Source organism: Meles meles, chromosome 1, assembly GCF_922984935.1.
Source record: "Meles meles chromosome 1, mMelMel3.1 paternal haplotype, whole genome shotgun sequence".
NCBI lineage: Eukaryota > Metazoa > Chordata > Mammalia > Carnivora > Mustelidae > Meles > Meles meles.
This window is the reverse complement of record NC_060066.1, coordinates 207,529,395-207,556,801: the sequence shown is the minus strand read 5'-3', so window position 1 is coordinate 207,556,801 and position 27,407 is coordinate 207,529,395. Positions and strand designations below refer to the sequence as shown.

The following is a 27,407-nucleotide window of genomic DNA, read 5'->3' as shown; positions in this document are numbered from 1 at the left end:
TCTGCCGGACCCGTTCCCGAGGCCCTTCCCGCCTCACAGACACCAAGAAGTCCCCGTGCCCTTGTGTAAGCGTCCTTAGCGGTGGTTTTGGTTACAGGCTTATTTTTGTTTTCTCTTTAAGTTTGATTACAAATAGAACAGAAACCAAAGTACCAGGAAAAGAAATTTACTTACTTAAGGAAATGTAGCAGGTTCCCCCACCTGTTACAGCAGTATTTGGCTTTTTGAGTGACACCAAGCATGCTTAAGTGTGAGTCGGGACACCTGGGCCCTAATTTCTGTTCTCTCAGTAGGCTGGTTAGCTGGTCCCTCTGGGGCCCTGGCCTTCATTTTTCTCTCAGAAGAGCCGGTAGGGCAGGTGGTTTTGATAGCCCCTTCATCTCTGGTCTGCAGTCCTAATGGGAAGTAACTCAGGTGTCAGATGGTTCGGATTACGATTGTATCATTTCATGTGTCTGGGAATCTCTGTCTCACGAACGAATGATAATTAGATTCATGATAGGCTCATTTCTATGGGAAATTAAGTCTGTCGGTGTTCACCAAAGATGCTCAGGAGTACATTTACTTGTTCTTTTCTTTAGTTTTTGCAAGTGGTTTATTAGTGGTATTCACATACTTTTAAAGTTCTTAAATGTATAGACTGCAGAGCCCCATTATGTCTTTGGTGACCTGTGTTGTATTGGTTCAGCCCGGTGGTTCTTAACCTGGGGAGACCTCCCACCCCCATCCCAGACATTGGCCATGTCTGGGGACTTTGGCTTGTCACAGTTAAAAGTGGGGGTGCTCCTGGCATGTGTGGGTGGAGGTCCGGGATGCTGCCGGGCGTCCTCCAGCGCGTGGGACAGCCCCCGAGGGAGGGTGTGATTCGCGGGATGCCCAGGCAGCCTGTGGCCCTCTCAGTAGGATGCACGTGTCCCTGCTTCAGGTGGTTTCTCTTCACAGGGCATCAAGCTTTCCTGGTCTTGTTTTTTAAAGAGGGTACCTGGGGGGCAGGCGGGGGGCACTTCTCACTGATTAGGTTTGGGGAGGCCAGAAACAGACATGGACATCAGCTAGCTGTTTTACTACTCTTTTAGGCCGGGAATGAAACTTAAAAGTGGTACTTTTGGTTTTTAGGTAGTTGTGTGATTTCAGTCTGAATATGTATTAGTGAGTGATATTATTAAGGTTGTGCTGTTGTATTACAAATCTAGGAACGTCGTGTATTTAATACTCTAGTTTACGTATAGGCCAGTTTTTTTGTATGACCTGCTAACCAGCTTTGTGTAGTGCTTGAGAGGCTGCAGAAAAATCTCTGAATTGATTTTTTAAGGGATTCTGTTACGATAAAGGACATCTGTTTTTCTGTTAAATTTCACCGTGTGACTTGTTTTAATGTCCCTAAGCTTCACGTGTACCAGGCAAAGTGTACACTGTACCTCTGCCTTTACTTACTCCAAAAACTCAGGCCTGTGCGAAGTAGAAAGTAGGAGGTAAGAAAGGGTCATTCCTTGGGCTCTTTGGGATATACAAGGTGTTACGTGATGTCTTAAAACATTTTCGTGTTAGTGATCCAGGGAAAAACTTTCCTGAATCTAACTTTCAAATTAAGCACCCTGCGGTCCAGGAGTCCTCCCAGGGGTCTCAGCAGACAGGAACTGTGGTGTTAGAGGAACTTAGCAGCGGGAATCATTTCTACCTGTGTTTGCGCGCAGTGACCTGATAGGGACTGGGCATCGCACACAGGGAAGGGCGTCTGTCGTCGGGAGGATAAGAAAATTGTAAGTAGATGGAATGTAGGCATCCTGAAGCACAGCCGGATTCCTCAAGAGCTTTGTCGTCATCAGGCTTCGTGCCCTTCAGTTGACCAAGAAAGAATTGCAAGAGGAGCTTACGTCTTTCACTGTGAAACGGTGTTTTTTGTGTCTTTGCCCTGTACAGAGGGGGATTGCTTTATAATCCTTCCCCCTGCAGGCTCTTGGCTTCTGTTCCCACCAAAATGTGGTTTCAGGGAAGTGCTTGCTTGGGTCTTGAGTCCCATTTTAGGTGCCTGTGGAAATGAGGGATGGAGGTGTTACCAGGAATTTATTTGCACAAACTGTTACCTTATGTCTTGGCAGAAAGCATCAAAGCATTTTTTTTTTCATGGACCAAAGAATTAGGGATTTAAAATAGTATTGGCCAATTATTGAGTATATTGTACCCCCCCTTTTCATCTCTTAATCATTTATCAAAATTTGGTGGTGTTTTTAAGGATTATTTAAGGATATTTTCATATTATAATGGATGTTTCCATTTTTTAACCATTACGAACTTTTCAGTGTTATTTGTATCTCTCACCTCATTTTCATGTGTCATCCATAGTTTAGTTAATGCTGCTCCTCCGTAGTCGTCCTTTTCCAGGAGCAATGAGTGGTTTCCACTCGTCATTTTGCCGGTTCAGACAAAAAGGTGTCACGAAGCTTGTTCCGAAGGAAGGACCGCCCTGCATTGCAGAAGGAGAGAGGGAAGGAGTGTTTGGGGAGGTTGAAGAGGAACCTGTTCTGCATCTGAAAACTGAAAAGCAGGAGCTACCAGGACAAAGAAACTCGGAATTTAAAAAAATACCAAAGAAAGGGCCACAGATTCTGGTTAAATCCCAAAGAGACTGAGCTTCCAAACCTTCGGTACTGGTACTTTCCTGGAGAATTGCTTATCCGTATTGAGTATCTTGGTGACCTGAGCTCCTTGTTCTAGCTTGTCAGAAATGCATTGCATTTTAATCTTACCTTCTGAGCTGTGGCAGCAGTTGGAATCCAGTTAGTGTTTCCTGAATTCCATTCTTCCCGTTGTTGATGGAATCCTGAATTGTATTGGACCTGGAGTCCAGTCCACGGGGACCCTTAGGATTCATGCCGGCCTGACAGTGAATTATTCCTAATTACTCTGCGTTTGGTATTGGAGCCTCTGCGCATATGCGTACGCCCTTGGCAGTTCAGCGGAGCCTCCTCCTGCCGTTTCGCTCCACGGTTACGGATAAGCACGTCTTAACTAAAAGGAGCCCAGGATCTACTGTCTTGTTTTTCCCCAGTGTGCTTCTTACAGACTTTTGCCAGTCCTTATGTGTGGTATTGAAACTCGATGTTAATTGCCACTCTCATTTTCCTCCAACATCAATATTTTTAACTTTTCTGGAATAGATGATCTGTTAGTTTGGTAGGGGAACTAATGCCCAAGAATACAGGTTTATGGGTTTCTTTTTTTTTCTCCGACATGACTTAAAAGTATTCTGATTCATCGTCTGTTCCTTTCTTTAGAAATCTGATATAATCGCCTAGAAATCTGCCATTTGCTGTCATTGGATTAGTAATTGTCTTTTTCGAGAATTCAGGGTAATGTGTGTGTAAATAAGTAAGTAAATAAATGTTGTGTTTTAGGGAAGAAAAAATCCCAGGAAAGTAAAAACAAAGCAAACAAAACCGAAGACCTACAGCTGAAGACAAACGAGCCAGATTCTGCTTCTGCAAATATGCGAGATTCTGCAGAAGGTAAGCTCGGAAGTTGGCCTTGTATGATTTAGGTATGTATGCGAAGTTATTGTAAATCTCCTTGGGGTGCCCTTCTGAGACTTCACCCAAGAACTGGAAAGGGTTAACAGCAAAAGGCTGCCTGAACTTAACATGGTGAACTGAACCTTCCCCATCCCACCTCCCCTTAAAAATACTACTAAAGACCTTCTTTGTTGAAAACGGAATTATTCCCTGGTTAAAATGAAATGAAACATATACTATATGATGACACTTATAAATAATTTTTAAAGTTCAGAACCATCAAAAACAAATCTCTGGTGATAGAAGCGAGACTGGCAGGGACTTGAGAAGGCTTCTGGGACACTGCCACTCGTCTGTCCCTGAGCTGCGTGGGGGCGTGTCAGTGTGTTTACTCCAAAGTGTTTTATCTGGCTATATGCTTATGACTTACATACTTATATGTTTATGTTTGCACTCCAGTTAGAAACTTACTTGAAATATCATACACCTTTGATTTTCTGTATCAGCATGAAAAGTGTGCAGAGTGAAGAGTATTCTTGTTTTTGTGTGTGGTTTTTTGTTTTTTTTTAAGATTTATTTGAGAGAGAAAAAGAGAGGGAGCATGAGTGGGGGTGGGGGGGGTCAGTGGGAGCTGTGGGGCTCATCCTACGACCCCGGGATCATGCCCCTTGTTTTTTGTTAGAAACTAAATTCCTATTTTATTTCTTCGTGTTTCTCCATACCAGATTTTCTTATCATCCCTTCTGAGGATTGATATTCTAGGCCCTCCATGAGGTGAGGATTCAGAGAGAGAGGCATGGATTGCAAAATCATCAGAAAGGCAGATTGCTCTGTGCTCCTTGCAGCTGAGCGACCATATTGAGACCTTTGATAATAGAAATGAAGGAGGCATGTCATAATTCGTTATGTGGCAAATATGTGCAGACTGGAGCTTTCTAAGAAGTGTCTGTAGTGACCCAAACAGGCAAATTTCAAAATCTACAAATATTTGGAATACAAATATTCCAAGAAATATTTGTAGAGGAAAAAACCCAACAAAATATTTTGGATGCCTTTTTAGTTTTATTTTATTTTTGGATGCCTTTTTAAAAGGGCAAAAAGTGGATGTGATCTGAAGAGAAACCAGAGTATTTGGATACCTTTTAATAAACCACTTTATTAGCACTGTTTGCAGTGGTGACATCGTAAAGGATTTTATCGTGTGGCATTTTATGAAGCAAGAACAGACAGGTTGATTTCGTAGAGCCTCGTAACACCAAGTTCTGTGTGCCGATAGCAGATTAGCTAATTAAGACTTCTGTTTGAACGACGGCACAGATACTGCGCAACCGCAGTGCCTTTAGTGGCAGAATTACAGAAAATCCAACAGCCCTCTCTCGCCTTCAGTAATTGAAGACAGGTTATTTATTCCTAACACGATGTTTGGTCCTCGGAGGAAAAGTACCTAATACTTAACCTTTTTGTGGAGTAGCTGGTCCAAGTGTGATTGGTTCCTCACAGGCTAGCTGTCAGCTTCTCCTGAATGTTCCGCATTGTCCTCAGCAAGCGGTCTGTGTACTGAGCAAACAGTCCTGACTCTTCTTTGTGTTCCCCAAACCTTCCTTTGTTTTTAAAACTCAGCAGACCTTATCGGGTGTGTGGATACACGTTGGTGTGGGCCTTGCTAGTTAATTAATAGATCTCTGAGTGTTTTACTCCATATGACTTTGGACAGTTTTAAGTCTGGGACTGTTTACCAATCAAAGGGAAAGAGTTTTTTTTCCCCCCTTGTAACAGAAACCACAGATTTTGGCTAAAAATGGACTCTAAAATTACTAAGCCTTAGAGATGTTATTTTCATTTTCTGTTGTCTCATTTTGATTTTTTTTTTAGCAAGATGCTGAGTCTTTGTTGAAAATGTATGTGGAAAGGGAGTTAACTCCTGCCACCATCAAATGACTGGTGTCCCTGTTTGTGGGGAAATCGTGGGATTAATGAAGTTTGTTTTCAGGGAGAGGAGGCTGGTCTGTTGGGAGAGAGGTAGTGGACAGGTAAAAGTAAGACTTAATGCCCAGAGCGGGGAGGGGGGGGGCAGGGCTGAGGTGAGCTTGTCACGAATACCTTGTGTTTGCTGAGCTGGGAATGGTTGGCCTTTTTAGCTCCTCCCCCCCACATCCAGGTGGTCACTGGGTCTGTTGACAGGTGTCTTCTCTTGACAGTCTGGCTGCTCTTTTCTCTGTCCATTGCTTCCTTCCATTTCCATCTTTTAGTCTCTCCCTTCTAATACCCCCTCCTTGGAATTAGTCTCCAGCCTTCAGGAAATGTCCTCCCAATCCCATAAGCCATCTTGCAGCCAAATCTCCCATATGATGCTCTGCTGCTTTAAAATACCTTAATGGAGCCCCACTGCCCCCAGGTAATAAGTCCACACTAATTTCCAGTCTGCGACATGTTTTGATTCCTCCTGTTTGCTTTTCCTTTTCTGTCCTTGACCTTCAGGTTCAGCCTGCTCAGTCCTTCCTCTAAGATGCATTCCTTCCCTGATGAGCAAAGTAGTTGGGTGTTTCTCCTCCATGCTTCCGTAGCAGCCTGTACCAGTCCCACAGCATGGCCGGTCATTCATGACAGTCTTGGTGCCCGCCTCCTCGTCTGAGGCTGAAAGTGAAGCTCTGTGAGGCTGAGGGTCTGGACACTCACGTGCACCTGGTACAGGCACGTGGTATAAACCGGCGCAGTGAGCGGGGAGCCCGCGGTCAGAGTGGCTCTGCGTCCTTTACGGAGCTTTTCTTAATGCTTACTGCGTTTTCTTAAAAGGAGCTTAATTCAGCAGGGACTCGGGTGGGACTGTACAGAGAGCAGCGCCGTCAGCATTAAATGGGCTTGTGACAGGACCTGGCTTCGAGTCCCTTGCTGTCCCTGTGATTCTTCCCAGCCACTTCTCCACTTCTGTCCTTTCCCCGATAGCTTCACTGTAGTCTCCCTGTCTCCCCGCTCTGTCCCTTCTCTTAGGAACTCCATGAGGCGTTTGTCCCCACTGTTGTCACTGCCACCACACCTCCACCTTGGTAAATTGGATGTTCAACCCTGTCCTCCTCTTCGCCAAACCATTCATAGTTCTGGACACAGCTGATTGCTCCCTTCTTTTGGAACTTTCTTTACTCTTCTCGGCTCTCCAAATAACCTCACTGGCCATTCTTCTGGCCTGTAAGTACTGGAGTCCTCTGGGGGACCATTTTCCCACCCCTCTTCTGTCTGCGTTCATTCTCCAGGTGGCCACATGCAGTCCTTGCTCCAAATACCACTTCTGGTTTGAGAATTTGTAGAGTCTGGGCCCAGCCTCTTTGTTGAACTTGAGTCCTGCAAAACAGATGACTTAATAATATCTTTACTGTGTGTCAGTGTGTTTGTGTCTCCAAAGTAACTCTTGATTCCCCCTCAACACACACACACACACAGTGGGGGTGGGAGGGGTGTTGCATAGACCTACTTTCCCTCAGTCTTTTCAGTAAATGGCATTATTCCAGTTGCTGTGGAATCCTCCTTGGCTCTTCCCTCTCCCTCCTTCTGTCCCTCCCTCTCCTACCCACTACAGCCAGTCAGCACTCTTGTTAGCCTTTCATCTTCAAAATACATCTGTCCAGGGGCACCTGGGTGGCTCAGTGGGTTAAACTTCTGCCTTCGGCTCAGGTCGTGATCTCAGGGTCCTGGATCGAGCCTCGCATCGGGCTCTCTGCTCAGCGGACAGCCTGCTTCCCCCTCTCTCTCTGCCTGCCTCTCTGCCTCCTTGTGATCTCTGTCTGTGAAATAAGTAAATAAAATCTTTAAAACAAAACAAAATACATCTGTCCAGTGTCTGACCACTTCCCACCACCTCTCCCTGCCTTCATCCTTGTCTACCTAGAGTTTTCTTTTCTTAGTCGCTCAGTCGCTTCTCACCCCAGACCTTCTGACTTCTTGCTGGTTGTTTGTTTGTTTGTTTGTTTGTTGAACACATCTAACCTGTTGACTCAGAGCTTGTGCATCCGCTGTTGCCTCTGTCTGGAGGTCTTCCCTCCCCCAGATATTTGCGTGACTCATTTTCTTTAGACTTCTGCTCCGCTGTCCTCGAACTAGTGAGTCCCTCCCTGAAGCCCTCCCTGACCACCTGTCTGGGCTCAGGTGGGTTTCTTCTTTTTTCTTTTTATTAACTTTTTACTTTAATTCCAATGTCATTAGCAGCCAGTGTGACCGTGGTTTCATACAGTTAACGTACCGTTCCCATCCATTGTGACCCCGGTTTCATACAGTTAACGTACCGTTCCCATCCGTGTGACCCCGGTTTCATACAGTTAACGTACCATTCACATCTAGCGTGACCCCGGTTTCATACAGTTAACGTACCGTTCCCATCCAGCGTGACCCCGGTTTCATACAGTTAACGTACCGTTCCCATCCGTGTGACCCCGGTGTCATACAGTTAACGTACCGTTCCCATCCAGCATGACCCCGGTGTCATACAGTTAAGGTACCGTTCCCATCCGTGTGACCCCGGTTTCATACAGTTAACGTACCGTTCCCATCCAGCGTGACCCCGGTTTCATACAGTTAACGTACCGTTCCCATCCAGCGTGACCCCGGTGTCATACAGTTAACGTACCGTTCCCATCCGTGTGACCCCGGTTTCATACAGTTAACGTACCGTTCCCATCCAGCGTGACCCCGGTTTCATACAGTTAACGTACCGTTCCCATCCAGCGTGACCCCGGTTTCATACAGTTAACGTACCGTTCCCATCCATTGTGACCCCGGTTTCATACAGTTAACGTACCGTTCCCATCCAGCATGACCCCGGTTTCAGGTGTGCAGTGTAGTGACCCAGGAATTCTGTACAGGACTCTGCTCATGATGAGAAGTGTACTCTTAATCCCATCTCCTGTTTCACCAGTAGCCCCCCTCCCCCAGCCCCCCGTAACCACCAGTTTGTTCTTGGTAGTTAGGAGAGTCCGTTATTTGGTTTGTCTTTTTCTCCTTTCCCCCTTGCTCATTTGTTTTCTGTTTTAAATTCCACACTTGAGTGAGATCATACGGTACTTGTCTTTCTCTGACTGACTTTGCTTAGCACTGTACTCCCTCGCTGCGTCCATGTTGCTGCAAAGGCAAGATCTTACACTTTTGTGTGGCTGACTAATATTCATGTGTGTGCGCACCACGTCGTCTTTATCCTTTCAACTGTCGGTGGGCACTGGGGCTGCTTCCACAGCTGGCTGTTGTAAATAAATCGTGCTGCAGTAAACATAGGGTTGAACTAGTGTGTGTGTGTTTTTGGGGTAAAAGGCCGGGAGTGCAGCTGCTAGACCGTAGGGTCGTTTTACTGATTTACTTTTTTTGAGGAACCTCCAGTACTGTCTCCCACAGCGGCTGTACCAGTTTGCATTCCCACCAGCAGTGCATGAGGGTTCCTTTTCTCTACAGCTCTTGAGTTTTTAATAATTCGATTAGTCTTGGGACATGTCTTAGCCTCTAAATACATAGTTTTGGTCAGGAAGGAGGGAGAGAATCATTCTGTTCAAGACAACCTGTGGAGAACCAAACCTGGTGATGTGATTAGCAGTTTCCTAGTTCCAGTTTGGAGTCAAGAGGAATTGGAACTCACGACCAGACTCCCGATATGTCCAGTATCATTGCATGCTGGGTCCGAATCCCCTGTTGTGTCAGTATCAGATGCTGGTGGTTTGTTTGTTTGTTTAGAGGTTTTATTTATTTGAGAGAGAGGGTACATGGGAGATAGAACGAGCATGGGGAGGGGCAGAGGGAGAGGGACCAGCAGGCAGCCCAGTGTAGGACTCGATGCTAGAACCTTGGGATCATGACCTGAGCCTAAGGCAGATGCTTAAGTGACTGAACCACCCGGGCTCCCCTCCAGCACAGTTTTAAGTAATACACTTTCTGTCAACAAAACTGAACTTACATGTGTGTGACTGAACACAGAAGAGATTCGGAGCTCCATGTGGGCACACTGTGTTCGCACACGTATCCTCACTGCACGGCGTGTTGACTGGTGCGTAGCAGGGGCTCTGTGAGTGTTGAACAAGTGAACAGAATGGACTCCTGTCCACGGTAGCTTCATACACGAGGCAGAGCGTTCGGTTGCTGGTCATGGTCTCCCGCATCCCTCTTCGGTGATAAGAGGAATTGTTTGAATACTGAGAACTGATCCTCAGGTGGCTAGTTTTCGTCCTCACGCCCATGCTTCTGCTTCCCTGTGCCTTCTAGGTCCCAAAGAAGAGGACGAGAAGCCCTCAGCCTCAGCTGCGGAGCAGACCGCCGTTCTGCAGGAGGCGGTCAGTCAGGATGTGCTTCCAGAGCTCGTAGCTCCCCCCGGCGCCTGTGAGCCCCGCACAGAACTGGACGAGAAGCCAGAAGCCACGAACTGTGAGGGGAATGATTTGGAGGAAGAGGAGGAAGAGGAAGAAGATGAGGAGGACGAGCTGGAGGAAGAGGGGGAGGAGGAAGCGGACATGCCAAATGAAAGCTCTGCGCAAGAGCCAGAAATACGATGTGATGAGAAGCCAGAAGATTTATTAGAAGAACCAAAAAATGTTTCGAAAGAAACGCTTGTGGGCTCTCTGGAGGTTCCCCCTGTTCCCAGAACTCCCAGAACTAAAGAAGAGGCCAACGGCGATCTGTTGGAGACGTTTCTGTTTCCGTGTCAGCATTGTGAGAGGAAGTTCACGACCAAACAGGGGCTCGAACGGCACATGCACATTCACATATCCACGGTCAATCATGCTTTCAAGTGCAGGTACTGCGGGAAGGCGTTCGGCACGCAGGTCAACAGGAGGCGGCACGAGCGGCGCCACGAGGCCGGGCTGAAGCGGAAGCCGAGTGTCCCGCTGCAGCCGCCCGAGGAGCCGGCCGACGGCAGGGCGTCCGGGGACACGGCTGCCGCGCAGGATGACTCGCCGCCGTCCGGGCTCGGGCAGGACTCGCTGCTCGCGCATTCAGAGAAGGCCCCCCAAGAGGCCGTCCAGTCTTCGGTTGGAGAAGAAAATGGGGAAGTCAAAGAGCTTCATCCGTGCAAGTACTGTAAGAAGGTTTTCGGGACACACACCAATATGAGACGGCATCAGCGCAGGGTGCACGAGCGCCACCTGATCCCCAAGGGCGTGCGGCGGAAAGGGGGCCTCCTGGAGGAGCCGCGCCCTCCCGCGGAGCCCGCCCCGCCCGCCCCGAGTGTCTATGTGCCCAGCACAGAGCCCGAGGAGGACGGGGAGGCAGACGACGTGTACATCATGGATATCTCCAGCAATATCTCAGAAAACCTGAAGTTCTATATCGATGGCAAAATTCAGACCAGCAGTAGCACGAGTAACTGTGACGTCATCGAGATGGAGCCCGGCTCGGCGGACTTGTACGGGATAAATTGTCTGCTCACTCCGGTCACGGTGGAGATCACTCAAAACGTCAAGACCGCACAGGCCTCCCTAGGAGATGATCTTCCTAAAGAGCCTTCCAGCGGCACAAACAGTGAGTCCAAGAAACGGAGAACCGCAAGTCCTCCCACAGTACCTAAAATCAAAGCCGAGACGGAGCCTGACCCCTCGGTGCCCTCGTGTTCCTTATTGCCTCTCACCATAGCCACGTCAGAGGCCGTGTCTTTCCACAAAGAGAAAACCGTGTACTTGTCATCGAAGCTCAAACAACTTCTTCAGACCCAGGACAAGCTAACTCCTCCTGCAGGCATTTCCACGACCGAAATCCCGAAGTTAGGGCCTGTTTGTGTGTCCGCTCCTGCGTCGATGCTCCCCGTGACCTCGAGTAGGTTTAAGCGGCGGACCAGTTCTCCTCCCAGTTCCCCGCAGCACAGTCCCGCCCTTCGAGACTTTGCAAAGCAGAGCGACAGCAAAGCAGCGTGGACTGATGGAGTTCTAGGTTCCAAAAAGCCCAAATTAGAAAGCCACAGCAACTCACCGGCGTGGAGTTTATCTGGGAGAGAGGAGCGAGAAGCCGTGAGCCCGCCGTGCTTTGACGAATATCCGGTATCCAAGGAGTGGGCAGCCAGTTCTACTTTCAGCAATGTGTGCAACCAGCAGCCGCTGGATTTATCCAGCGGTGTCAAACAGAAGGCTGAGGGCACAGGCAAGACTCCCGTCCAGTGGGAATCCGTATTGGATCTCAGTGTGCATAAGAAGCCGTGTGGCGACTCGGAAGGCAAGGAGTTCAAAGAAAACCATCTGGTGCAGCAAGCCTGCAATGCTGTAAAGAAGAAGAAACCAACCACGTGCATGCTGCAGAAGGTTCTTCTCAATGAGTACAATGGCCTCGATTTACCGGTAGAGAGCGCTGCAGATGTGACACGGAGCCCAAGTCCTTGTCAGTCCCTGGATCCCCAGCCAGACGCTGGCCTTGGCCCGGATTCCAGTTTATCGGCCCCTGTGGCTGAGTCCCCACCTGATGTCTCTCCTTCCTCACCTGCCCTACAGACCTCTTCCCTTTCTTCTGGGCAGCTGCCTCCTCTCTTGATCCCAACACACCCCTCTTCCCCCCCAGCCTGTCCTCCGGTGTTGACTGTTGCCACGCCACCGCCTCCACTCCTTCCTACCGTCCCTCTTCCGGTCCCCTCTTCTGGGGCTTCTCCCCGTCCGTGTCCCTCTCCTCTCTCGAATGCCACCGTGCAGTCCCCGCTTCCCATTCTCTCCCCTACAGTGTCTCCGTCACCATCTCCCATCCCTTCCGTGGAGCCGCTCACGTCTGCTGCCTCGCCCGGACCCCCCACACTTTCCTCATCTTCTTCCTCCTCGTCTTCCTCCTCTTCCTTCTCCTCTTCGTCTTCCTCCTCTTCCCCCTCGCCGCCACCGCTCTCAGCAGTATCATCTGTTGTTTCCTCTGGGGATAATCTGGAAGCTTCTCTCCCCATGATAACCTTCAAGCAGGAGGAACTAGAGAATGACGATCCGAAACCCAGGGAAGAAGCCCAGTCTGCAGTTGAACAGGAGATTGTTCAGGAAACATTCAACAAAAACTTCGTCTGCAATGTCTGTGAATCACCTTTTCTTTCCATTAAAGATCTAACCAAACATTTATCTGTCCATGCTGAAGAATGGCCCTTCAAATGTGAATTTTGTGTGCAGCTCTTTAAGGCTAAAACTGATCTGTCAGAACATCGCTTTTTGCTTCATGGCGTTGGGAATATCTTTGTGTGTTCAGTTTGTAAAAAAGAATTTGCTTTTCTGTGCAATTTGCAGCAGCACCAGCGAGATCTCCACCCAGACAAAGTGTGCACCCACCATGAGTTTGAAAGCGGCACCCTGCGGCCCCAGAACTTCACCGATCCCAGCAAGGCCCAGCGAGAGCACATGCAGAGTTTGCCAGAAGATCCTTCAGAGGCGTCGAAAGAAGAAGAAGAGCTGAATGATTCCTCCGAAGAACTTTACACAACCATAAAAATAATGGCTTCTGGCATAAAGACGAAAGACCCGGATGTCCGACTGGGCCTCAATCAGCATTACCCGAGCTTTAAACCACCCCCATTTCAGTACCATCACCGGAACCCCATGGGCATCGGTGTGACGGCCACAAATTTCACTACACACAATATCCCACAGACGTTCACCACTGCCATCCGCTGCACCAAGTGCGGGAAGGGTGTTGACAACATGCCGGAGTTGCATAGACACATCCTGGCGTGTGCTTCGGCCAGTGACAAGAAGAGGTATACCCCTAAGAAAAACCCAGTGCCCTTGAAGCAGACTGTCCAGCCCAAAAACGGTGTGGTGGTTCTCGATAACTCCGGGAAGAACGCCTTCAGACGAATGGGACAGCCCAAAAGACTGAACTTTAGCGTCGAGCTCAGCAAAATGTCCTCGAACAAGCTCAAACTAAACGCATTGAAGAAAAAAAACCAGCTGGTCCAGAAAGCAATCCTTCAGAAAAACAAATCTGCGAAGCAGAAGGCCGACTTCAAAACTGCCTGTGAGTCGTCCTCGCACATCTGCCCGTACTGTAACAGGGAGTTCACGTACATCGGGAGCCTGAACAAGCACGCCGCCTTCAGCTGTCCCAAAAAACCGCTCTCTCCTTCCAAAAAAAAAGTTTCCCACTCATCCAAGAAAGGCGGACACTCCTCACCTGCAAGTAGCGACAAAAGCAGCAGCAGCCACCGGCGACGGACAGCGGACGCGGAGATTAAGATGCAGAGCACGCAGGCTCCTCTGGGCAAGACCAGAGCACGCAGCTCGGGCCCCGCCCCGGTCTCGCTGCCCTCCTCGTCCTTCAGGTCCAAGCAGAATGTCAAATTCGCGGCTTCGGTCAAGTCCAAAAAGCCAAGTTCCTCCTTAAGGAACTCGAGCCCGATCAGAATGGCCAAAATAACTCACGTTGAGGGGAAAAAGCCCAAGGCTGTGGCCAAGAATCATTCTGCTCCGCTCGCGAGCAAGACGGCCCGCGGCCTGCGCGTGCGGGTGCAGAAGAGCAAAGCCGTCCTGCAGAGCAGATCTGCTTTGGCCAGTAAGCAAAGAACAGACCGGTTCAATGTAAAATCTAGAGAACGGAGCGGGGGGCCGGTCACCCGCAGCCTCCAGCTGGCAGCTTCTGCCGACCCGGGGGACAGCAGGAGGGAGGACAGCGGTGGCAAGCAGGAGCTGAAGGACTTCAGGTAAGCTGAGTCTTCCAGGGCCAGAGGAAGTCCGAGCTGACCAGTGTGGGGGGGAAGATGGTTGGAAGAACACACTATTCTTGCCCAATGGTATTTTTTCCTTTTTTCCTGTAGAATTTTGCCATAAGCGTTGAAAGGAGGAAGTAGCTGTTGGTTCAGTTGGAGGCATGAAGAAGGGTCACACTGTACTGCTTTGACTGCCTCAGACCTGAATTCCCAGCTCTGGTGTCAGATCTAGGACTCAGCGAGCGGTACCGTTGCTTTAATAGGGCCGGTTGGGAATTGAATTTGAAACCATGAAAAAGCTCTCAAAAGTACCCTGTTACGAAAAGACGAAATGCTCTCACGCTTCCTTCATCTCTTGGGTAATATCTCAGTGTCACTGTGTGTTATTTCTGGACCATAGATCATTGCTCATGGTTAAGGTGTTGGATCACCGAGTTCGTTGAAACCACATTGTAGTCTTGTTCAATATTTCTGTGACTGGGGCATAGTGACAGTAGTCGAGCCTGCTTTTATCATTCGTGCTTTCTTTTATCGGGTTTTAATGTGAAAGAGTTGCCTCATTGGTTGAAAGAAACGCAGGACACCGGACTCCTTTTAAGATGCCTTATGTCGCCCCACCCGTTCCCCTCTCCAGACAGAGGATAAGAGACGGGCCAGATTCCGAAGAAAGGAGAGGAGGGAGCGCCCGAGAGCCTTGCCTGGGGGCGCAGAGCCTGGCAGGTGCCTCGGGCAGGCGCGTCAGTGCCTTTGTTTCCCCCCCCCCCCCCCCCAATAACGGCACACCAGTTCATCTTAGGGATGACTTTTATCCTGTGTCCTCCCTGTGTTAAGAACCGTTCTCAGCGACACATGAAAAACACAGGGCAGTGGTTCCATTTGTCATACTGACTTTTCAGACTTTCCAAGTTACTCAGGTAACCTGAGCTGATGCGTGTTCTCGGAATCCCTGCTCCTGGGTGATGCCTCCGGGTGAGTCCCACGTGACACAGGCGACATCAGAGAGAATTGCTGCGACATAACTTCCAAATCTTGTCCTTTCAGAGTGACGAGCCGCTCGGCTCTAGGCTTTCTTGGCTGTAACTTTGAGTGAAAGCATTAGAATGAATTCTGGGGAGTGACTGCCATCTCGGAGAGTCCTGAGGACGCCGAGGTGCTGTGGTCACTGCACAGTTGATGAGCGGGGTCCTTGGTGCAGGTGTGCCTTAAGTCGTGGCTGAAGAAAGATGTAGAGAAGGGTCATCAGCCAAGGCTGATGGGAATAATTTACTGTAGGAAGGAAGGGTCACAGTTTTAAAGAGCGACTTTCACGAGTGAACTAAATAATCCATCACTGTAGTTCCAGGTCGGCGTCTGGTCTCCGGCCATGGCATATGCCTAACGTAGCATCTTGGAGCTTAGCCCCAGCAACAGTGCGCACCTGTTTCTCAGCTGTTCAAGCTGCCTGCCTGTGGCAGTTTAACTGTGTACCTGTTTGTACCCCGTCTGTGTTCTGGAAGTTCATGGCAACAGGATGTTCTTGAACCGAGTCCTTTTCAAGGTGAAAGAACCAGAAAATGCCATCATTTTCATAGACTGTACTAAAAACACGTCCCGGGTGGTCGATGCTCTAGAATATACTAGGCATCCCTTTTTGTCTGCAGAGTTACCTGAAAGCATCACTCATTTTGTACCAGATCCCATTTATCCAGTTCAAGGGTGAGGTCATGAAAAATTCAAGTACAACGAAGGTGAGCTCCCTGAGTGACTACACATGGATGAAGTTCATTCACTTGGCCTGTTACTCATCCAGTGCTTTTTGAAGAACGCTGAAAACTTCAAAGGACCAAAGTGCCTAATAAAATTTTGTCTCTTTTCTTTGCTCAGTTAATCTTAATAATTTTGCTTTATTTGATAGTTAATAGAGGGTTCCGTGGCTGGAATGGATTTGGCCTAACTAAGGAAACACTGAAGAGTCTGATATGAAAACCTCGCTGTTATTTCTAATCGGGAGATGGTGGCAGCAGGACTCCTCTTCCCAGTGGTGGCCCCCGGTGGCATGAGTTGCCGGCACTGTGCTGTGGGCACATCTGAAGGAAGGACGTGTGTCTTACACTGGGGTGGAGGTGTGGGGAGGGAGAGGGCTGCTTACGGGTGACCACAGATTGGTGAAGTATTTTTGGGAAGTGAAAAAATCAACATGTTCCCTAGGACTTCATAGTTTAATTATCTGCACCCAAGAGTGGGCATTTCTTCGGAGAGTTTGTTGTGATCTTCTTAGCACCTTGTTGTGCATTTGCTGTAAAACTGGGATTCCTAAGCTCCGGCCTCGGGCAGCTGGGGGGTCATCACTGTCCAGCCCAGAGCTCTTAGAAAGCCAGCCTCGTCCTCCCTCCGTGTGGGGTGTATTACGCTGGAGAGGAATTGTTTTAGCTGTCGTCTTCGTCCCTTGTCTGTATTTCTGCTTGCAGATTTTACTCAGGGATGATTTCATGGTGCATGTTTAGAAGGAGCTGCTTTGCCTTGGTTTTTTCAGTGATCTTGCTTTACTTGGCGCATTGCATATTCAAGGACTTGCACCGAATTGGCCATACATCCTTTTCCTGTGTGTCTCAGCCTTACAGACTGTGATGGAGAGCTAGTCCCTAGCCCTCGGACATTTTGCATTTGAATGCCAGTTGAGGATTCCACAGTTTGTGGAGCCATGTGAATGAAGTCAGAGTTTCCCACTGACTACTGAGGGCTCAGCAGAATTTGCCAGTTGGTCATTTCCTGGAGCACAAGACATTGTGCCAGTCAGGGTGTAACAAAGACACATGTTCCAAGTCTCTTCTTAGCGCAGAGCCACAGAGGACGCCGGGCATACCACCCATCTTTAGATGCTCCTGGGACAGCTGTCAACCCAGTGTGCCCTACTCTGTGTTGGGCTCACCTCCCACAGTCAGTGGCCAGAGCCCACCTGTGTGTTGTGGGACTGGAGTTAGATCTCTTGCTAAGGGCTCATTTCCACCTGCTGTTAAGGAGGAAAGACCAAGACCATCTCTGGTCTTTGTAAATTTCAAGGTGTTCTTACTGTTCTTTAATGCTTCTTCTGGAGCAACTTAAAAAAAAAAAATACTGTGTACCCGTTAAACACTTAAAGACTAAGAAGACCATGTTTTCCTGCTGGCCATGGATTGATTTAAAATACACGATGATGCTGAGTTTTCACATACCTGTCTCTGCCACACACCGCTCCAAAGAGACTTGCTTGTGGTCCCTTCCAGCCTCTCCTAAGTTGGCTACCCAAGTTCCTGTGCGCCTTCAGCGTCCTTCTGTTGCTGTCATAACGACATTCGTGGAATGGTCTATGCACCGTTCCGTTAACATGGTCCAGTCATGTCAGGTGGTGGGATGTTGCCATTCATCTTCAGTTTCCTTATTTTCTAGGAGCTTCCTGTAGAAAAGCCCCCCCAGACAAAGCAAACTTTAATTGACTAAATAAAGATTGCATGCTCCACTTAAGCACTACGGCCGAGGATGCGAGATCTACCACGCTTGCAAGACCAGTTGAAGCTGACTCAAAAATCCTAACACACGACTGACTGTCGCCAGGCTTCTCACTGCCCTGGTTAGGGTCTGATCTCCGCCGCTTTGCCAGAGCCCGGGCACGTGCGCTGGGCTCCCGGGTGATGGGGGTACAAGGAGGAGGGCATGCGGCCACGGCACTGGGGGCTCAGATCTAAGCACAGCCCTGGGTCTTGGCACGCAACAGAGAAGGGAATGATTGGAACTTAACCTTGCAGAGCAAGTTGTGGTTTATGATTAGTTCTCTGTAGATTTCAGGGATGACAGATTCTGACGCACTCACTCTAAAATGTCTTGGTGGCACACCAGCTCTTGATGCCTTTCTTTTAAATTAAGAGTTCTACACAGAGAGGCGTTTAGCTTTTCTCAGCTTACCGGTTCTTTTTTGTTTGTTTGTTTTTGTTTTTTAAATATGTGTCACAAGCAGATTGCCAGCATGACGCAGAGGAAAGCAGGTTGGGTACGGACTTCTTTTTTTTAAAAATGCTTCTTCCAGTGTCGTGTCCGTATATCCAGACGGCGCTATCCTCCGGGACTGTCTGGCACTAATTCGTAACTGGTACCGGAGACTGTAGCAATGCACCTGCGGCCAGGACGCACCGTATGTGCACACGCAAGTATAAATGAACTTACATGCCAGGTTTTACACTTCGGTCTCTAAAAGAGCAGAAAGCCCCCAGGTTGGCCTTGTCCTGAGTGGATGTAAGTGTTGCTTCTCTCTGCATTCTGTGCCTTCCCCTTAACTGATGACTGAGTTGGTGGAAAACGGCTTGGTTCTATTCATGTTGTTGGTTTTTTGTTTTTGTTTTTTTTTTGTTCTCAACTTTAAAAGTAATCTACCTCTGAAAATGTGTAGTTTGATGCTTGTTTGGTGAATTTGTGCCACTTTAACCCTTTCACAACCATTCCCGTTTTGTTACATTTCTGTTATGGGGACTTTATGTTGAAATGTACAAAGCATTTGTAGCAGTTTAAAAATAAAATATTTAAAATTATTTAAATTGTTTTGGACACTTCAATTGTACTATATGTGATTTACATTTTCCATTTTGGTTGGAGTTGTTAACCTGAAGAGTGTTCCTGTGTTGAAGTTTGCTGTTAGTTATTTTATTGTTTCTTGTTGGAGAGTGATATAAAAGACTATTCTAATGAAAACATTAAAATTTACAATTTGACATACAAAAGGGGTTGTCCGTTGATTTTCACCAATATAGCCTTGAGAGAGAGAGAGAGAGAGAGGGAGGTTCCTTACAGACAGACGTGTCCTTTGGCGTTCTTCCCCTTCTGGCATGAAAGAGATCATTGGAGCTTGTTAGATGCCTAAGAAGTGTTTTTATGCTGTTGCTAGCAAGCACTTAATAACCAGAGGGAATTCAAGTGATGCATTTTATATAATTGTAACCAATAAAAACACTTTCTAAACCCTTGTGAAAGGACTGCTTTTGTATATCCTTGGGAGCAGTGAGGGAGGAAGAGGAAAGGGCCGCGCACCCCGGTAGGCAGTGCGACACGTAGGGTCCCCCCAGACGACCTCTCTTCAGTCGTCCTTTTCGGCCTTCGCTGGATGTAGGTTACACTGCTTCTATCCCCGTGAGCGGGTAGACGTGCAGTCGGGACAGTGGTGCTAAGAAGCACCTGGTGAACTTACTTTGCGAGAGGGAAATAAAAGATATCATGTGTGGGATCTCCGCTTCCTCTGTGCTTGTTAACAGTTTGCTTTGGGGTCTTTTCGTTGTAAGAATCCCCGGAAGAATGACACCAGTCGTAATGTTTGTATTAAGCTTACGTGGAATTGCTGTGTTTTTTGTTTTTTAAAATTAAAAGTGGTTGTATATAAGCAGTTCCATAATGTCCTCCTCTGTAGCACTTGCTCTCCTCATACTTCCGTTTCCCTGCGTGTTAGTACATCCGGGGGAACGGTGGTGAAGCCGGAGGTGATGGATCCGGGGGAACGGTGGTGAAGCCGGAGGTGATCAGCCTCCCTTGGCCACGTGGTCCGGTCTCTGGCTTATGGTGCTTAATGGTGCTCTGCCCTTATAGAGACCCAGGGGGCGGAGACAGGTGTGGAGGAGGATGCCTTGATTTAAATGTCATGCTAAACTGGGCGCTCAGCTCACCCAGTGCCCTGCTGACGAGTTGGGCCTTGCGCCTTGTGAGGTCGAGCCCTGGGCTGGGAAGGAGAAGTGGGTTTCCGTCGTGGCCCAGGTGCTCACCATTCATCTGTCCCTTCACGTGTCAGTGACCAGGCATTTGACCGGTCCCGTCTGTGTCCCTGCGTGGGTGGCTTCACCTTGGGCAAGTTCTTTTACTTTGTGGATCTTCGTTCCCAATCTGCTTAGCAGGGAGTGGGCCAGATAGTCTCTGTGTTTTCCTGCCAGAAGGAGGTCTTTTTTATTGGGTTTGGTTTTGCGCAGACTGCGTCACTGGATTGAAAGAGCAGGGCCAGGTCTGGCTCCTTGGGACCCGGGTGCTGACAGCAGGGCTCGAGCGCAATAGGTGTGCGGACACTGACACAGTGGCACAGTCCCCGGGAGGTCCGGTAACTCCCGCCCCACCAGGAACAAACTGCCCCTGGTCTGGTTGCTTCTACCCTTCGTGGAGTCAAACATTTTAAAAAATTCAAAAGGCTAGTAATTGAAGCCTTACGTTTCTGCTCTTTTGAAGCACCTCTCACTGTTTCTGATTACAAGCCCTTCTCTGGGCTGGCTGTTTGAATGTGGTTTATGCAGGTGCTTTCTAGCAAGGTGTTGTGCGGAATCACATGAGCTTAGTGAGCACCTGCCATATGCCAGGGCTGCGTTCGGGTGCCTGGGCTACGTCAGTGGACCAGAATCCCGGTCCTTGGGGAACTTATATTTGCTTGGTGGTCTCTCCTATTTATACTTAATATCGAAAACCTCACCGTGTCACAGTTCTCCAAAGGCTGGGTGGTAAGAAGATGCCTCTGGCTTCATATGTGAGGGTGGATATCTGGAGGACTGCCATCTTGTAATACGTTAAAGTGACCCTACTAAAATGACAGCTTCTTGCATTTGCTGCTTGGGTGGATTTTGATTTGCTGTCAAACCTTCAGACGGATTGACTGACATCCAGAAAAGACGTGTAAGTGGCACTTACCCTTGAAAGTGGATTGCCTTGCAGGTGAGCGAGAGAAAGGCCGCCTTGGATACCAAGACCACATTTAAGGAACGGGCTGGTGGTTAGAGGTGGTGGTTTGCCATTTGTCCGAGTTTTGGAGACCTGGTGACCTGTGGCCTGTTCCTACCTAATGGCACCCGCCCTGCTGCTCCCACTTCGGGATCTCATCTCTCAGTGACTGTCCTCCTGAAGCACCGCGGTGGGGTTCATTCTAGAGCACAGAGAGAGATCGAGCTGTCCCAAGAGGCTCTGCAGGGCACGCGCAGTGGCTGGCGCGCTGGTTGGGCGACCGGCGTGTCTCTTGTGCAGTGATTCTCCGACAGCCCAGAGGGGGACTGAGCTCCCAGCTCCAAAGGCTTACAAAACCAAACTTTTAGACTGTGGGTTGGTCTGGGTCATCTGTAGTTTAAAGCCCCCCCCCGGTGATTTCTCTGCAAGTTGCAGACTTCCTGAAGTGAGGTGGGAGAAATGGTGACGAATGTGTGTGCCTCATTGCTCAAGCACTTATGTGCTCTCCGAAGACTAGCTGCTGTGTTTCTGCCCCATTTTTCTGAAGGACGAGGGGTGGGGGGTGACGTGGGAGGTGGGGAGTAAGGGGCTATTCTGAAGCCAGGCTTGAGCCCTGGGCTATAGGAAAGCATGTATACTTTGTGGAAAGAAGAGGTGATAGGCCTTGAGGGGAAGAGGAAGGCTGGCCGGTTGTGTGGATTCTTAGCCAGTACTCCAAGGTCACAGCCCCTGTTGGGTCCCTCCTCCTGGGTGCCTTGACCTTTTTTCTGGGAGTTTGCCTACAAGATGCAGGTCCTTTAAGTACACAGTGCTAGGAGATAAAAAATACATAGTAGGAGCAAGGTCTAGATTGGTGGGCATGATGACCTTCGTTTTACTGTTAAAATTCTTTTTAGACAAAAAGAAAAGAGTATGAAAAAGAAGATTGGATGGAACAAAGCTTGAGGTTTGAGTGGGTGCGACAGTGGTCCTATGGCCCAGTCTCCTTTTCAGGGACTGCCCGGCCTTCCCCATCAGTGCCCCCCACTCCCGTCCCGCTTCCAGTCCCATGGTGCATCCCAGCTCTTCCTTCCACCTCCCGGCCCTGTGCTCCTTCCTCTTCCAGGGGTTTTGGAAATGACCTGATAAACCTCGTTAAGTTTGGTAACAGCTTTCTAACGCTTTCTGTGCCGTGAGGGACTGTGCTAAGCATCATTCAGACTTGACTCTTCAATGTAACACCTTGAAGTTGGTATCGTGTGCAGATGAGGACACAGACCCCGGTGGGGGTCGGCGGGGGGAGTGATTTTTTTTTTTCTTTTAGGAGGTCCTACCAGTCTCAAGGAGCAAGTTGTAATTTGAGCTGCCTCCAAGCTGCGCCATCCTGTTGATCATTCTTATATATATTTCTTAAAGCTTCATTTCCTCTGGATGTAGAATACAGGCCTTGATACCATCTCTGTCCAGGGCTTCGTGGCTTGGGGAACGAGTAGAGTCATCACTGTGGGAAGGGAGTCTTCTGGTGCGGCCAGGAGTGCGCACAGTCAGGAGCTGCCCCGCAGAACCATGTCCGTCTTCGCTCTGACCGTGGAATATGCCTCTGCCTCTTGCAGACCTTGTAGCTCTGACCGGCTTTATAGGTCAGTCTGCTTAATCGGGAAAAATCTGCTTAATAGAGACCAAGCTCGTTAGAATAATACCCTTTGGTTTTGAAAGTGGTCCTGAGGAAGGGGCCCAGGGGTCGTTGGGCGTCCTCCTCTGCTGTCACTTGAGAAGCTTGCCCTGTGGGGCGTTCGCCCAGGATAGTTGATCTGGGCTTGCCTTCCCACCCCAGCCCAGTGCAGAGCAAAGGGTTAAGTTTCTGCCGGTAGTTGTTTTTACAGTACAGGATTAGATCCTGGAGGGTATATGTAGGTTTATTTACTTTCTGGATTAAGAATAAGAATTGGGGAAAACCGTCATGACTCTGCATTACATTACTTGCAGTTGCAAAAATGATATTCTGTTGTGAGCCGCGAAGACGGTCTTGGAAATCTTTTTTTATAAGAGAAAACTTGCTGGAACCGTTGGTATAGTAGCATGTACACTACTTCTGTGTACATGCTTCTGTGTTTTGCCTCACTTGGACCGGCTGGATTCCCTTTCAGCTGCCTCCTCTAGACAGTGACCGAGGGGCGCCTGGGTGGCTTAGTTGCTAAGCTTCTGCTCTTGGCTCAGGGTCCTGGGATCAAGCCCCGTATCGGGCTCCCTGCTCAGCAAGAAGTCTGCTTCTCCTTCTCCCACCACCCCCCCCACCCGCTTGTGTTCCCTTTGTCTGTGTCTCTCTCTCTCTGTCAAATAAATGAATACAATCTTTAAAAATTTTTTTTTTTTAAATAAAAGAAAAAGTGATCCGAAATTGAGGTGGATATTCCAGAAAACATGAAGTATTTTATGGAAGAAGTTAGTGCCTAAATGTGCCTTCCCGTGTCCAGCTAGTCACCCACCACAGGAAGGCAAAGCACCCGTCTGATGAGGGGGGCATCTCACTGATGAAAGCAAGCTACAGCTGGATTTTAAAGTACGAGTTTATGCCTTGAGTCCGAGCACATTAAAGCGAGGCGTATTTTCGTATCCGTCCGTGGTTGGACACGTACCTGCAATATAATCTGGAATTGTGCTCGGATAACCACCAAGTCCCAGCGTTAAGTCTAAAGACAAGTTTTAAATAGGAATCATTAAAAAAAAAAACCTGGCATCTATGGTACAGGTGAGGTAATAACCCAAGGGGATGTAGACCTTATGATACCAGTTGTGGCAATTTTAGTTTTTAATTTAAAGTAGGACTTCAAGATAACCGCGTTTGTTTTAATAATTGCCCAGAATATACTATTTTAAGATTCTCGGTTTGAGTGGAGTTGTTTGACACTCATACGGATTCGATTTTCCCTTGCAGGAACATTCCCCTCTCACTTGCTGTTTATAAGCGCATGCAGACGTTGCCAGGCCAGCTCGAGTTCAGGAACATTTTCAGATGGCTTCTATTTCCAAGCTATTATTGGACTTGCGAACTCAGGCACATTCTCCCGTAGTGTTTTAGTGGGCCAGCCATTCAGAAAACCTCTTCAGTGGCCCGTGGGGTCATGAGGCGTTGGGCTACAGGTCTGAGGGACTCTGCCTGTGCCCCAGGCCCCGAGAAGGACCTGGGGTATCGCTGGTCGCCTCGGGGGAGCAGGGGGGTGGGTTCTCCTGGCCAAGCTCACCGGCCAGCCCCATTCTGAGTGCTTTGCAGGGCTTACCTGCCCTGAGGGAGACGTGAGGGAGATAGCATTCCCGTTTATAGATACATCGACCAAACGTGAGGGGCATCAGCCCCTGGGTTATGTTCCAGCGCTGTAAATGGAACATACAGTGGAACACTGGCCATGTGATTGCCGTCTCTTCACCACGGTGACCACCCGCTTCATTGGACCCTTTGGTGTTACACGACTGTTGTGTCTCCCAGATGACCGGTGGTGACGTCATCGCCTCAAGAGCGATTTTGTTGCAGAGGTTGTGTAACACGGTGGGAATAAACATTGGCCTTGAGCCCTCGTGCCCTGGGACTTCGTCCCCCTTGGTACCACTTGTAATCCAGGTGGGCCTGCCCAGCCACCTCGCCTGCATGCTCACAATAAATCTTGGGGGAAAAAAAAAGCGGGGGGACGGGTGCCTGAGTGGCTCAGTCTGTTAAGTGTCCAACTTTCGGTTTCAGCTCAGGTTGTGATCTCAAGGTCCTGAGACTGATCCCCGCATAGGGCTTGGTACTGAGCGTGAAGCCTGCTTAAGATTCTCTCCCCCTCTCCTTGTGCCCCTCCCGCACCCTCCCCCACTCTCAAATAAATAAATCTTTAAATAAATCAACCTTTAAATCAGTCAGTAAATCAATAAAATAGAAGCACAAGCAGTTTCTGCAGGAGCCTCTTCCGAAAGTTCCACAGGATCACCATGCGAGTCCCGCCCCTTCCACCCGGGCTGGCTACCAGGCTGTTGGCCTCCTTCACCGGGCGGGGAGAGCTCGCCACCACCACCCCAGACACTGGCTACTGAACCCTTGTACTAAGCACACGGCCCACCTCCTTGGGACACAACAACCTGCAGGTTCTGAACCTTGAATTCGCCTGCAGGTTGCTTGTGCTTTTAAAGGCTGTGGAAGAAAAGGATACCTTCATGGCAGCTGACAGACATCCGTTTCTGTTAGTCCCAGAACAGATGGTTTCTACCTTTGGTGAGATTAGAACTTAAGTCAGAAATTTAGAAAACTAAAGCCTTTGTGGGTGGTCTCCTTCCCTCCATCAGGGCCCACCCTGGCCTCCTGGGAGACCCTCGTGGGAGCAGTGTGGGCCCATGTAGGGCTTCAGCCTAGGGTGGCCAGCCATGACCACGCATGAATGAAATTCAAGGTTCAGAACGCTCCGACGGCCTCTGGCCTTCCCTGAGGGGTAGTGTGGTGCAGGCCAGCAGTGGCCTGGTTTTGAGGTTTCACTGTGATTTCATTGCAGGCAGGCAGTGGGATGTAGGTGAGGGCGTTGAACAGCTCTGGGCCTTGTCACCTCCTCCAAGAAGCCTTCCCTGACCAGCCAGTCGGAAATACTGCCCTTGGCCCTCTCCATCTCCGTACTCTGCCCTCCTGTTCTTGGGGGCACTTAACTCTCGTATGCATTCTTGTTACCGGTTTATCCCGTGTGTTTACTAGAATGGACCTTCTGTCTGGGAGGCTGGACCTTTGAGTCGTTCCCTGCTGCATTTCCAGTATGTAGCAGTGCCGGGCACAAAGTAGCCACTGAATAAATACTTGTTGACTGACGAAAAGATTTGAATCCTGGATTTGTTGCTCCGTAACCTTGGACAAATGACTCAAGTGCTCTGAGCCCCGGTTTTCCTTTCTGCAAAATGACAGTAGTGATCCGACAGCAAAGGCTGGTTGTGAAGACAACAGGTGAGCCTGTGAGGACCACCCATGCCGCCTGCCGTAGTAAGGGGCTTCGTAAACGATAGCGGCTACGCGGTTCCTGAAAGATGCCCCCTTGCATGTCCACTGTGGCCGGTGCTCAAAGGTGACTTGCCACGCTGGAGATTTTATACGCTGGCACACGTTGCGGTAGCTGGAACACTCAGCGTGCCCTGCCTCTGCCCGGAGAGAAAGGTCTCCGGTGGCGAGGAGTTGCTGGTCTGCTGCCACTGACCCCCGGGCCTTTGCTGCGTCCGAGCCAGGCCTGAGCCACTTCCTGTCCTCGTCAGGCACTCCCCTGTCAGAAATAAACGGAAGGAGCTATCAGACAGGGTAGCTGTTGTTCAAATCAGGGTGAGGAAAAAGCACATTGTAATTTTATCACCTCTCCACATAATGTTATTTCTCTCGGTTTGGAATTTCAAACCCAACATGGAAATTTTTTTTTTTTTTTTTTTGGTAAAGATTTTATTTATTTATTTGACAGAGAGATCACAAGTAGGCAGAGAGGCAGGCAGAGAGAGAGGAGGAACAACATGGAAATTTTTTAAAAAGCCAAGTTCAGAGGAAAACCTTCATTAGCTCTGTGTAAAATCATGAAAACCCAATCGAACCCCAGTTCGTTGAAATGATAGTAGTGTACAAATGATCGCTGTTCCCTTTCAAGGCACCGCCAGCCACCGTTTTCAGGGCTTTTCAGCTCTCCTCCCCTGTGATCATCACGACGACTCTACGAAGTCTACCCTTTCGCGTTCTCCCATTTAACAAGTGGGGACACGTTGCACACAGAGGTGAGGCCATTTGCCCGAGGTCACAGCAGTGTGGCTCCATCTCCAGCAGGATTCTGGTCCCCCTCTTTCTCGCCGGTGGGGGAGTGAGGCCCCCATCCTTCTGCGGCTTCCTCCAATGGCTTGTCCTTTAAGAAGCAGGGAGGAGACTGGCCTTACTTGTCGGAGGCTGCCCACATGTCAACAAGAAGCACCTGCTAACGCAGAGGTGCTCCAGCAGAGGAAGGCAGACACAGCCGCCCACCCGCCCAGCCGGGTCGCGGGTGGTCTAGCGTGTTCCCAAGAGACAGGGCTGCGTGCTTGCAGCTAGGCCCAAGGTTTGGCCCCATCGCCGCCGGAGCTGACCCAGGTGCTGACTGGTTCCGACAGTCAAACCTTGCTTCCTAGCGGCCCCTCTTGTCCCTGTCTTCCCCAGTCACGGTTGGCAAGTGGGTTTCCTTAGGTGTGTGGGGAGGAGCTGCTCGGTGCGGCGCAGGCTTGTCTCAGACGTGGAGTCACGCTTGGGGACGCAGGGCCGGGCTCAGTGCCTGGTGTCCGCCTCAGAAGCAGGAAGGAGTGGCTGTGCCGGGAGCGGGTTGCCTCTGGTCCTAGTGCTCTGCCGCTTCCCTGCTGTTGGAGACTACACCAGGCAGAATTTCATCTCTCCGGGAAGGCTCGAGGTAACCAGGGACTTCGTCGTGAAAAAGTGATACTCTCCGAGACAATCCAGGGATGCGGGGTCTTGAAGCTCTTGGACAAGGATGTCCTCCTCACCATCCCCTTGTCTGTCCTTGATGGAGCCTCTCCACATTCCTCACGTCCCCAGAGAGCCCTCTCTGAATCGTCTAGGGGCGAGGAAGCTAGAGAGCCATCCC

General features: G+C 49.3%; 1 protein-coding gene across 6 annotated transcripts in view; it reads left to right on the top strand.

Moving 5' to 3' along the window:
• The window catches only part of PRDM2 (PR/SET domain 2), a 163,909-nt gene that overhangs the window by 73,896 nt on the left and 62,606 nt on the right, over window positions 1-27,407 (top strand). For 3 of the 6 annotated variants that reach the window (XM_045999689.1, XM_045999671.1, XM_045999681.1), the window contains 2 exons: window positions 3,396-3,506; window positions 9,741-14,121. The exons of 1 other annotated variant lie outside the window; for it this stretch is intronic. In XM_045999689.1, the coding sequence (XP_045855645.1) occupies window positions 3,396-3,506; window positions 9,741-14,121 (4,492 nt within the window). Of the gene's footprint in view, window positions 1-3,395; window positions 3,507-9,740; window positions 14,122-14,235; window positions 15,211-16,021; window positions 20,601-27,407 lie in introns of those variants that run through there. 2 more of the 6 variants (XM_045999702.1, XM_045999695.1) reach the window with 2 other exon arrangements.